Here is a 13,842-nt window from a genome sequence, read left to right as displayed (position 1 = left end):
TACCGAATGAAATAGTGTGTGCGAAAACAATTCACAAATTTAAGGATATGTACGATAAATATGGTTTAAGACACGGGACGATACGAGATTGACTCATTCCTGTAAATATACAATTAGGTAAGAACAATTAGGTAAGGTAAGGACACACACACACACACAGACACACACACACACACACACACACACACACAAAACAACAACAACAACAACAACAACAACAACAACAACAACAACATTGGTATGATAATACTGTTTCTAACTCCTTTGCCAGGCCATATAGCGTGTGGCGTGGTAGTAGTGTGTACAAGATGTGGCCGTCCGCCGTGGCTGTGGGTGTGGCCAGTGTCTTATGGTATACCACATCAATCAACTCGTTTCTCCTGGTAGCTCTCACCACAGCTGTCTACATCTACCTCGGTGGATCGCTTACAATCTGGCAGATCTATAGGACATTGCCCAGGGACGTCAGGTGAGTTTTTGTATGGAATTATAGTTCAGTTTCTGTGTGTTTAACCCCTTGAGTCTGGGTGATGTTTTTAGTTCATTCGTGCCGCTACAAGACGATGTCATTCAGCTTGTGATCTAGTGAAGGGTAAATGAAGTCTATAGTTAATCCATTCAGATTAAGAACTGTAGCGCTGTCCTGAGATACCTAAAACTGTCTGGTGGTGGCATGATTAATATGAAATATACGTCATTGGACTGAAGCGGAAAGAAAACTGAATTATGAAACAGAAGGTATGCCTGATGGACATGTATGAATCGCCATTATTAGAACGGATTAGTTGGTATCCCATATTACACAGTGTAATTAAGAACGAGTCAGAGTTACCAGACACGTTTTGACTTTGTCTTGAGCTCCATAAATATTATCAAAACTGGGGACTTGCCTTTCTCTTCACGATTAAAGACCTACCATAGGGCCGCACCGTTCTTAGTCTATAAATTTCTCTTTAGTCCTATGCTGAAAGGTGTTGAGCATTTCAGAGGCAATATATTCAAAATTCAAGGTAAGAAAAGTTTGTTATGAGTGTTAGTATAGACAGTTTGCGTGATGAAATATGTATATGCATAATGAAAAAGTCACTACATGACTATTGTGGTACCAACTCTAACGTATGGAAGTGAAGCTTGGACCTTGTTGGAAGGACACAAGTCAAGAGTGAAAGCAGTGGAAATGAGTTATGTGAGAAGAGGCTGTGGAGTCACATGAAGAGACATACTGACAAATGAGGAAGTGAAGGAACGTTGTGGTGTGGATGTGGATGTGATAGGAAGCGTTAGGAGAAACACACTAAGGTGGTTTGGCCATGATGAGAGGATGGAGAGTGGGAGACTGACGAGGAGAATGCATATGAGTGAGGTAGAAGGGGAGAGAGGGAGGGGAAGGCCAAGGATGAGATGGAGGGATGGAGTGGAGAGGTATATGAGAGAGGGGGGGGGGAGTGAATTGGGAGCAGAGCAGTGAAATGGCGGGGGACAGGGTAACGTGGAGGCGACTTGTCTGTGGCCATCCCGTATGGGATTAAGGCGTCTAACAATAGATAGATAGATTATATTCATACATGACCGTGTAGTTCTGGACAGCAATTCAATCCACATTAGAGTCCTAAACTTATGAAACATCTGTGCAAAACATTGTGAAAAGCTTGTTTGGTTCCTAAGTGTATTACAGCATTTCAAACATTGCTCACTATCTCGCTGTTTACCGAAATGACGTGAATTAGTTTTTATGTATGCAGTTTTACAGCCAATAAATCCATTGAATCCTTATATTTTGTATTTAATTTTTTCACCTCCAGATGACTTTTTTTTTTTTTTTTTCAAAAAGAACTCTGATATTAAAATGATTACTGAATGAAGTATCTTATCTTTACAGTAAGTAAATTTCCTCTTGGACAGGAAACACATTTGTAAGGTAGGACTAATGAAATAAAATAATCCGCCATTTTACTGAAGAAGCTAATCATTGTCGGCAAACACTCATTGTGGGGATGACTCCGAGGAACCCGTCAGTCTCAACATTCCTTGTAACTCCCAAACACAATGGTTTTAAATTTTTATTAGTATGTAGCCTTAATCGTCAAGCCTTTCTGTGATGCAAAATCACACCTAAAGTTGCAAAAACAAAGCTAAAACAATTTGTTAAAACCCTGATATCTCCGTATCCTTGTTTTTTCTATCTGTTTCTTCTTTCTTCTTCTTTCCTAGAACGGTCTAGCTCTAACATGGCTTAACCAATCATCTTGATTGGTTAATGAGTGGAGAATGAATCCCCGCAGAGGAGATTCATTCTCTACAGATCCCTTGAAAAACTACGCATTTGCCTCACAGTCGGGCATGGGGCAAATGAATAGTTATGATCGCATTTTGATCAAATTTGGTGAACGATTTGAAGATCATTAAAGGGTTAAGTTTTCAAATTTTGAGATCAGTCGGCCGAAGGTAAAGGTCACACGACAAGGTAAAAGTTTCAGCTCTTTACCTCAAAAACTTTATATATTCAGTTTGGATCAGACTTAGTGGAAGGACTGTTGGTCATCCAAAGATGAAATATATCAACCTTGATAATAATCAAACGTCAGAGTCACAGGGGAGGGTCAAAATAGTCGTAAAGTGGCTGAAATGGGCAAGTGTTGCACACTCTCAGTGTTCCGTCTTTAATTATCTCCAGGCAATTTATTAACTGGAGAGTCTTCTCAGATGGGAGCGAATTAGACAGTGCCTTCATTACTCCCTTCACTACTACGACACTCTCAACTTGATTAATTTAAAAAAACTTTTAGCTTTCTAACAGAGGTATAAAACAAAAACAGTAAAGCTTGTATAAAAATACATTTTATAAAATATATGAAGATGTAGGGATGGCCGTGCGCCAAAATCATTTGAACATATTCGAGTCAGTAGAAGACACATAACCCCATCCCTATGTTGTTTTTTAAAATAGTATAATTTTATGCATTGTATGGCTGAGTAATTGTTATACCATAATCATGACAATTTTCTTTTTTGGCTGCAACTATGCTTAAATAATTGTTACACCATAATGGTACAACCTAGGACTAAAGCTCTCTGACTTAGGAAATTTGTCAGCCATGAGATGTCGCCTAAATTTTTGCTTAGAAAGGTGTTGAGTTTCCGAGTGAGCGGAGCGTGGGTGTGGTGGGGGAGGGATGGGGGGGGGGAGTCAGTGTGATGAGAGTTGAGGCTCGTGTTCACTGGTTCAAATTTGTGTGTCGACCAAACTGTGAAGCTGAATATTACTGAGCTGAGTTTTGGTGCATAGAACAATTTATTCAGAACTCGCAGTTGAATTATGTGAATAATAATTCCTTAAAAACAAGTAACGTCCAGGAAAAGAGTTTGTCTATCTATCCATTGCCAGACACCTTAATCCCATAAAGGGTGGCCACAAACAAATCGCCTCCATGTCGCCCTGTCCCCCGCCATTTCACTGCCCTGCTCCCAGTTCACATCCCCCTCTCTCATATACCTCTCCAGTCCATCCCTCCATCTCATTCTTGGCCTCCCACGCCCTCCCCCCCCCTCCACCTCACGCACATATACTCTCCTCGTCAGTCTCTCGCTCTCCATCCTCTCCACATGGCCAAACCACTTCAGTGTGATTCTCCTAACGCTTCCTATCACATCCACATCCATACCACAACGCTCCTTCACATCCTCATTTGTCAGTTTATCTCTCCATGTGACTCCACATGCTTCTTTCAAATAATTCATTTCCACTGCTCTCACTCTTGACTTCTGTCCCTCCAAAAAGGTCCAAGCTTCACTTCCATACTTTAGAGTTGGTCTCACAATACTGTCATGTAGTAACTTTTTCACTTCAGTGCTCACTTCCCTGTTTCTTTTCACTGCTTTCAAGGAACCAGCAACCTTTCCTCCTTGTTGCACCCTTTCAAGCACTTCACTCTCTAAAATTCCGTCCTTAATCATCACACTACCCAAGTACTTAAACTCGTTCACATTTTCCAGTCCTCCTCATCCAACCTAATTGTATATATATATATATATATATATATATATATATATATATATATTAGGGTGGTCCAAAAATAGAAATACCAGGATAGTATGACAAACACAAGTTGCTTCTGTTCCCTTTTATTAATCAAACGAACCTGCAAAATTTCAGTTCTCTAGCTTAATATTTAGAGGTCGCTACAATTTCCACTTTTTGTTACCATCACATTATCGAACTACACCATAGACGACGTGAGCACTGAACATAAAAACAGAAGTTTTTGTCACTAATGTTAAAATGAACAGTAAGCACGTCCTCAGAAAAGCCATTTGAGCAGAGTAAACCCTGTCATTTTTCTATGAAAGTGCTATTCAATGAAAGCCTTATTCGAACGGTTTTATTTTTTATTCATTTATTTTTTTTTATGTGTCCGACTCTCGGCATAGGCTCCACAGCCTGCTATCAAGGCCCAGAAGTCCTCCTACATATCATACACCTCTGCATGTCACCCCTTCGGTGCTAACACCCACCGTCCATATTGAATACATGCTAGGGCTGTCTCATACAGGACTGGCGTATTGGTATTAGCGGGGGTATTTTTATAGTGCTTGACATAGCTGAGTGCAACAAACAGGCCGGGACTGTACACTGCATGTTTTTCCTGATCAGCAAGCTTAAACTGAACTCTGAGCAGGTATATCTTGAGAGAATTGATGGTTTTCACCATCTACCATGCATGCTGGAATGCATCAGGCGTTTGGATGTTAACTGAGCCGTCTGGGACTTCACCCAAGAACAGGAATGCTAGAAGTTCTGCATAATCATCACTAGGGTGGATCCTCTGCTCCAATGCTGGCATGAGATACTCGACTGCTAACGCCTTTGCCTGAACTAGATCCCCACCATCAGAGAATTGCTGTGCAAGATCTTCATCCCCTGTGACTGGAATCCAACGGGCCTTGTCTATGAATTTCCACTGATTCTGGAAATGAACAAGAACTTTAGTGTTCGGGCCCGATGCCAGCCTGAATGCCTTTTTGAAAATGTCAGACAAGACTGTCTCATGAACATGATGTCAACACACTGCCCAAAGCAGCTCTCGATTCAGAACTTGCTGCATTTTCATACATGCTCCCTCAGACAGGCCTGTAGTTGAAGCAGTAGTGTCAGACACTATTCCTCTGATGTTCTCTTCAGAGTCGTGCTCTTGAAGGATGCTCAGACAGGCATCTGCCTGGAAAGTCCTAGTGCTACTGGTACCTTTTGAGACACCAAGCAGGATATCTAGATCTTCTCATGTCACCAGAACAGAGGCACGGTCAACTCTCTCAATTAGAGGCTTCACCAAATCCTGTTTCAGAGGTCGGCCACCAGGTGGTCTACCGTCGCCCAGCCTTGATTAAATATTTTTGCGGGGTTTTAAAGACCTGTGAAATTGTACCTGATACTAAGTTTATAATAATATTGCTTATAAAAATCTTTTTTCCTATTCAATCCAGCGCATACTTATATACCTGTAAAGAAAAAAATAACCAGGCTCTCAGAGAATCTTAGCTTGGGGACTAAAATAGTGTGCTGCCTATTTACATATATTTGAATAAATCGTGTGCAGTTAGTAAACGGAGATTACCTTTAGGACTTCTGATGTGTGTATTTTAGCGTGCTTTAAAGAAGTAAGCAGTTCCACTGAAAATAATGTACTGAACGATTGCTTAGTTGGTGAATCAGCCATTTTAATCCAAACAAACGGCAGTGCGGTATGACAGTATAACCACAGCAAAGTATGAGGAGTTAAAGTGTAAACTTACTAAACTGTGCAATGGAGCCAGGAAAACATTTAAAAAGCATTATTTATGTCAGAATTTAGTTACTAAGATGATCAAGACGTCTAATAGGTCCGTATTGTTATGAAAAGTCATACGTCAGGCAGGGCAGCATATCGAAAGGTGCTGCCGAACCTGCGGCTCCATATCTACTTTCTTTTGTGGACACTAACGAACGACAAATATTTTAATCACTGTTATCCTGTTTTATGGATGGTTCTAGTAAAATTGTCTAGGTTTCGTCTCTATGTTATGTTTACAGAGATGAGTAAACTGACGAAAGCTGAGTTTACAAAATGACACCTATAATACATTATATATAATCAAAAGGCTCCCATACTATAATTTCTTTGTAGCATATCATGCCAGCTCAGTAATTTCATGAATAAAATTGTTTTGGGGTGTTTTACTTTGTGATTAAAAAGAAATTACGCACTGGCTACTTTTTCAATGCCTACCCCGCATCAGAGCTGGGCGATGGAAGTGAACCTAGTGGCAGATTTCTGAAACAGGATCTGGTGAAGTGTCTAATTGGTTAGGGCAGGCTGCAGCTTTGTGTCCCAGTGTAAGAGAAGAGGCTCAGTTGGCAGTATGTCGTGTTTTTTTGGCTTCAGCTGCCGTCATTTCATGATTTTGAATTCGATGGTGATGGATAGAGCTTCTGGAGAGTATCAGTTCAAGTTTTAACTTAACCAGTTGCTTTTGCATAGGTTCCCATTGCAAACATTGCTGTCCTGTATGATATACTTACTCAATCCAATGTTGAAGTCACCACAGGAGAAAGAAAAGCATAGGCAGTCTCCTTGACTCTCTTTAGCATACTTACTGTTCCATGGTGCTTGGTGGTAAACTCAAGATTTCCAACATATACTTCCAATGACGAAGAAGAGAGGGAATCAATTATTAACCCTTGTAAGGTAACCTGGGGTCTATTGGACCCCACGCTATTTTTCTTAGTGTTTTTCCCAGGTCTTGGGATCTGGTTTTCCCTCTACCTTCCTGACTAGTAGACTAGTTTAGGGAGGTGATGGGGTCTGTTCGGGATCTGGCTCTATTTTCGTGCTAAAGGGCCTTTGGGGTCCAGTGGACCCCAGGTTACGTACCTTGTGATTTTTTTCCCCATATATATCTCCTATACCAAAAGTTATTTATTATGACATGTGCTTCTCTTTCTTCATGTAGATATATTGGCGATTGGTCTGCAGCAGGCATTGATAGAAAACTGGTGGAACATATCAGTTTTGGTATGGCAGCCACTAATTTCAGTTGGTATAAAATTTGTCGGTTTTTCATTATAATTTCCTTACAATATTTTGTCACTTGTATTTTAATACATTTTGCACCAAATTGAAGGAAAAGGGCTACAGAAATTGTGTACCAGTGATTGTTCGAATAAAGGTGTTGTAAGTATTTTTGGTGATTTTCTAAAGATTTGGGTCAGTCAGACCCCGGGTTACCGGACATGTTATTGGAGTTGTAGGGTTACCTTACAAGGGTTAATGAATAGACTGTTTGAGCCATGGCTTCCTTGTCTCTACCAGATTTTTCCTTTCTCTTCTGCTCTGTCTCCATTTGCCTGCATTTCACCTTACAGGATTTCTTGAGCAACTGGTTGACTCCTGTGATTGTTGATTGCATGCAATCCTCAAACTGACTGATGAGGAAAGCACACTCTTCCTCGTTCGTGATCTGAATCGGGGCAACTCGCCTGGAGATGTCAAGCAGTTCTTCAAGGTCTCCAAAAAAGATATCTTCCTTCATTCGACATGACCCTGAGTCCTTCAGTCGATTTTCCTTCAGCTTTTCATACTGCCTGACTAGTCCCAGAAACTTCTTGCAGAAGCAGACGGTCGAGGTCGGAACATTGGCTGAACTCAAGAAACAAAAAAGTGTCAGTCACTGCAAATGCACTGCCAGAGCTGGTTTTCTTCAGGATTACATGGTGGTAAAAGAAATGTCTGAGCACTTGGCCCTTAGATGATAGTTGACAACCAGTGATCATCTCGTAAAGATGACTGATCAACCAGACGGAAGCAATGCTTCGTGTAGCAGCTGTAGCCATGTCACCTCCAACCAGAAACTCAACTTGAAATAGAAGAAAGCCCGCAAAGTAGACTGTACAAAACATTACACACACACACACACACACACACACACACAAGGAGTCATCGGAGGTAGACGTTCGTCATCGGCGCTCCGTACCAGGCCAACACGGCCAGTGGCATTACCTAAATTAGTGTCTTTGAATGAGTCAAGCTCTGTACCAGGTTAGACTAAATGATTTTTCATTATTAAAAGGAAAAGAAATAATATGTTTAAATAAGACCGGTTCAAACTGAACAAAGAACCACGATGCGCTGAGTCAGCTGGGTTTGTTTAGACTACAGCAACACGGGGAAAGTGTACATACTCTGTAAGTACATACGCTGTTCTTTTAGTATTACAAAATGGATACATACTTCAGTAAAACAAATTTGGAAAAGAAAAGGGATAAAAGTAAAAAGCAAAATGATGATTCCTACCAAGAACTGGTTGAAGTGGAGACTCACAATAGACTGGTTGAACGTGTACACAAACTAGAAATGGCTTTCAAAAATGAAATTGATGAAATAAAGAAGCAAATGCACTTGCAAAAGGAAGAGATAGAAAAACTAGGAAGGGAGGCCAATAAGAAAGACACAACCATCAGTGAACTAACAGTGGAATTGAGTACGCTTAGGAAGAAAGTGAGTGAAATGGCAAGTACAGTAGTCAATCATGAGAGTGTTATGGAAGAGTTCAAAAATAACACAGAGACAATTAGGCAAGCAAGCAGTCTTATGGACCAGAGCAGTGATATTGAGGAGAAGATAACACAGGTGAATGAAGCTGTGCAAAGCTACAAAAATGATGCAGAAACCACGTATGCTGAAATGGTGAAAGTAAAGAAAGACTTAGAAACAAGGGTGGAGGAAAAAAGCATTAAAAAGGAAGTGAAAAGAATAATCCAAAACAATCCAAAGTTAGTCAGAGATTCAGTAGATATAAACAAATCTATAGTAATCACTGGTATAGAAGAGGAAGAGGTTAAAAACAAGATCACTAGAGACAAAAAGGAGATGGCAAATGTAATGAGCTTACTGAAAAAAGTATCAGAGGAAATCTGTAGTAAAGACATAGAGGAACACAAAAGGTTAGGGAAATACGAGAAAAGCAAGACAAGACCTCTAAAGGTGACTTTCCAGAGTGTAAACACTGTGGAAGAGATACTAAAATATGCAAAGAATCTTATGGAAAAAGAGGAGTTTAAAAATGTATGGATAAAAAGATGCCTAACACAAGAGGAACTGGAATTGCTGAAAGAGAAAAGGGAGGAAGCAAAAACAAGAAATGAGGGAAGATCAGAAGAGGAGAAGAAGAAATTTTTTTTACAAAGTAATAGGATTGCAGGTACGAAAGTGGTACACAAACAGGATGGAAGAAAAAGGAGGAAAGTAGTAGAACCATGTCATGACAAGTATATAAACAAGATGGTAAAGTTGATGTACTCAAATGTGGATGGAATGGTATCTAAATTACTAGAGATGAATGATTATGTCAGAGAAAATGAACCACAAATAATATGCTTAACTGAGACAAAATTAACACCAAGGATATCCAATGACATACTAAACTTAGAGGAGTACAATATATGGAGAAGAGACAGAAATTTAAAAAAAAGGAGGAGGAATTATAATATTAACTAAGAAAAATTTAAAAGTCAAGGAAATAAACCTAGATATACCATCACAAGTAGAACTGATTGCAGTAGAGATCGACACATCTGAAGGTAAAGTAATTGTAGCCAATTTGTACATGACATCCAGATCAAACACATGGGAAAGAGACGAATATGAGGACCTGGCAGAGAGTACAATTCAGAGTATAAGATCATTGCTACATAAAATGGAAGAGAAATCGGAAAGAATTATACTAACTGGGGACTTCAGTACAAATATAAATTGGAATACTCTAGATATAAATAGTCAAGAAAGCTGTTGGGACCAAAAGCTCCTGGATCTCGTACAAGAGTTTTTCTTAACGCAACATGTGAGGGAAACCACTAGAAAAAAAGGACAATGTACAGCTCCGGACAGATGAAACGGCTACACCCCATCCACCAGCGACTTGGTTTGGGTCTCAGTGGTTCTGGTAACAGTTGCAGGTGGAGGGAGGGGGGATGTGGGAGGGTGAGGAGGGGAGAAATGTGGGCGGAGTTATATTGGGGGTAGTGTGGGAGGGTGAAGAAGCAGCACAGTCTGGCTGGTGGGAGGGGGAGACAAATGGTTGGGTAGCGGAGACGAGAGTCTGCTGGAGGGTAAGACAGGTGAGTGTGATTAGATGAAAAGAAATTACAAAAAATGAATTATTATAATATCTGCTGCATATATTGCATTTTATCTACTAAATAAAAACACTGTCTATTATTCACCATCGTATTTGGGTATCCTACTCATTATTATTATCCTTTGGCTATTAGGCAATAAATAAAGATATTGGACGGTCTTTCGGACCCGAACCAATTTTTTCATAACTTTTTTCTTCAGCTATTTCCGTATTCCTATTATCCCTCGTGCTTGAAGTCCCCCTTTTTATCACTCTCTCCTACGCCCTACATTTTTTTTTAGGCATAAGGCAGTTTAACTTTCTCTTTAAATAACCATATTTGTTAACAAATATTCCTTTCATTAATCTATTTAATTACCTGTTTTCTTTCAATATGCATTTGTCTAATAATGGGTGTTACACCTTAATTGGCGCCGCTATTTGACGTTGTGAATAAATTTGGTCTAAATTTACGCATATATTGCAGTCTCTCTCAAGTAGGCTGGCAACCTCACACATCCTCCCCCCTGCTTTCTCCTTCTCTCGCTACCCGTTCCCTCCTTTCCTTTTGTAGTACTGTATATCTATTCTTTCTCATATTTTTAACCTCATTCCTTCTTACAAACTTTTAGTGCCATAGGAATTTCTCCCTTATCACCCTACTACCTGAAAGTGGAAAAAACTGCCATCGGGAAAAGAATAACTGGAAATTTATGGCGAAGGTTACGATATTAGTTATTTAGAATGAAAGTGTTGGCAGATACGCATTCTTGACGTGATTATCACAGCCACAGCATTTCGCCTTCATCAAACAGAAGGACTATAGGTTTCATGCATTACCTCCTTACGTCCAGCATTACTGTGCAGAACGCCATGTATAACACATTAAGGACCACAAGGACAGTACTGGTAGTCATCGTGATTCTCATGAATCTCTCCATAGGCTATTGAAAACAGTGCTTTATACAATATATACAACCAAATTATCATTTATTATATGTTGTATAATAAATGATAATTTGGTTGTATATATTGTTTTTATTATCTTTGCCTATCATTGCCATGATGAGAACATAATTCTGAAGTTGAGCATAAAGCACTGTTTTCAATAGCCTATGGAGAGATTCATGAGAATCACGATGACTACCAGTACTGTCCTTGTGGTCCTTAATGTGTTATACATGGCGTTCTGCACAGTAATGCTGGACGTAAGGAGGTAATGCATGAAACCTATAGTCCTTCTGTTTGATGAAGGCGAAATGCTGTGGCTGTGATAATCACGTCAAGAATGCGTATCTGCCAACACTTTCATTCTAAATAACTAATATCGTAACCTTCGCCATAAATTTCCAGTTATTCTTTTCCCGATGGCAGTTTTTTCCACTTTCATGTAGTAGAACTGTAGGTGATAAGGGAGAAATTCCTATGGCACTAAAAGTTTGTAAGAAGGAATGAGGTTAAAAATATGAGAAAGAATAGATAAACAGTACTACAAAAGGAAAGGAGGGAACGGGTAGCGAGAGAAGGAGAAAGCAGGGGGAGGATGTGTGAGGTTGCCAGCCTACTTGAGAGAGACTGCAATATATGCGTAAATTTAGACCAAATTTATTCACAACGTCAAATAGCGGCGCCAATTAAGGTGTAACACCCATTATTAGACAAATGCATATTGAAAGAAAACAGGTAATTAAATAGATTAATGAAAGGAATATTTGTTGACAAATATGGTTATTTAAAGAGAAAGTTAAACTGCCTTATGCCTAAAAAAAAATGTAGGGCGTAGGAGAGAGTGATAAAAAGGGGGACTTCAAGCACGAGGGATAATAGGAATACGGAAATAGCTGAAGAAAAAAGTTATGAAAAAATTGGTTCGGGTCCGAAAGACCGTCCAATATCTTTATTTATTGCCTAATAGCCAAAGGATAATAATAATGAGTAGGATACCCAAATACGGTGGTGAATAATAGACAGTGTTTTTATTTAGTAGATAAAATGCAATATATGCAGCAGATATTATAATAATTCATTTTTTGTAATTTCTTTTCATCTAATCACACTCACCTGTCTTACCCTCCAGCAGACTCTCGTCTCCGCTACCCAACCATTCGTCTCCCCCTCCCACCAGCCAAACTGTGCTGCTTCTTCACCCTCCCACACTACCCCCAATATAACTCTGCCCACATTTCTCCCCTCCTCACCCTCCCACATTCCCCCTCCCTCCACCTGCAACTGTTACCAGAACCACTGAGACCCAAACCAAGTCGCTGGTGGATGGGGTGTAGCCGTTTCATCTGTCCGGAGCTGTACCTTCAGTGCTAGATCTAATATTTACTAGGCAAGAAAATGACATTGACAGTTTAATATATCACCCTCCACTCGGCAAAAGCGATCATGCAGTACTAAATTATAACTTCAGGATAGCATATGACATAGTAAACAGCAATGACAGTTACAAAAAGAGCCTAAACTATAAAAAGGCAAATTATCAAGACCTAAAGAAGTATTTCTTAGAAGTTGATTGGGAAAATGAGCTTAGAGGACAAGATTTAAATGCTGTATATAAAAAAATTTGTTAATTTTATGAAATAGAAGTCCAGAAGTACATCCCACAGCACAAAGAAGCAGATAAGAAAATACAGAAATGGTTAAATACAGAATGTAAAAAATCAAAAGAAAGAAGAGATTTGTTGTGGAATAGATACAGAAGACACAATAGTGAAAGGGCGTATAATAATTACAAACAGGCAAGAAACGACTATACAAGAATAAGGAGGGAAACCCAAAAACAGTTTGAGGAGGATATAATAAATAAAAGTAGTGATCAACCAAAGCTGTTTTACAGCTATATCAGAAGCAAAACCAAAGTAAAAGATATAATACAATCCATTACGGACGAGGGAATCACTTATACACAAGAGAAAGATATTTGTGAAGCACTAAATAAGAATTTCTAATTAGTTTTTACAGAAGAAAAAAATTTTGAGAGGGACTATGTGGAACACGCATGTCCACACATACTACCAGATATACAAATAGCAGAAAAAGTAATACAGGAGGAGCTAAGTAGATTAGACAGAGGAAAAGCAAATGGTCCTGATGAAATTTCATGTTGGGTATTACGAGAATGTGCAAAGGAGTTAAGTTTTTTTCATTCATTGCCAGACGCCATGTATCCCAGACGGGGTGGCCAAGGGCTTAAAGTTAATTGTTTTACAGGGAGGGGCACTAATCCTCCACCAACCCCACTTGAACCATTATTTTTAATTTTCAAGAAATCATTGAGTCAAGGGAAACTACCTGATATTTGGAAAAAAGCAAATATAGTCCCCTTATTCAAGAAAGGAAATAGACAAAATCCTCTCAACTACCGACCAGTATCACTGACCAGTGTTGTAAGCAAGGTATTAGAAAAACTTATAAGAAAAGCTTGGGTAAATCATCTAGAAGAACACAGTATGATAACAGAAAGACAGTTTGGTTTCAGAAAAGGAAAATCATGTGTTACTAATCTGTTGAGCTACTATGACAGAGTAACAAACACAATACAGGAAAGGGAAGGATGGGTGGACAGTATCTATTTAGATTTCAAGAAAGCTTTTGACACAGTACCACACCAAAGACTTTTATGGAAACTGTACCATCAAGGAGGAATTCGAGGCAAACTGTTTTGTTGGATGCAAGACTTCTCATAAA

At 39.3% G+C, this 13,842-nt stretch overlaps 1 protein-coding gene across 1 annotated transcript in view; it reads left to right on the top strand.

The window, feature by feature from the left end:
- The first annotated feature begins 308 nt into the window (after window positions 1–308).
- The window catches only part of LOC145415753 (long-chain fatty acid transport protein 4-like), a 481,881-nt gene continuing 468,347 nt past the window's right edge, over window positions 309–13,842 (top strand). The window contains exon 1 of the mRNA XM_080284990.1: window positions 309–464. Within this exon, the coding sequence (XP_080141116.1) occupies window positions 309–464 (156 nt within the window). The remainder of the gene's footprint in view (window positions 465–13,842) is intronic.

Source organism: Coenobita brevimanus, chromosome 103 (genome assembly GCF_032717465.1).
Source record: "Coenobita brevimanus isolate Jiangsu-jjx chromosome 103, ASM3271746v2, whole genome shotgun sequence".
Classification (NCBI taxonomy): domain Eukaryota; kingdom Metazoa; phylum Arthropoda; class Malacostraca; order Decapoda; family Coenobitidae; genus Coenobita; species Coenobita brevimanus.
Note: the sequence above shows the minus strand (reverse complement) of the source record. Positions and strands in the feature narration are given on the sequence as shown.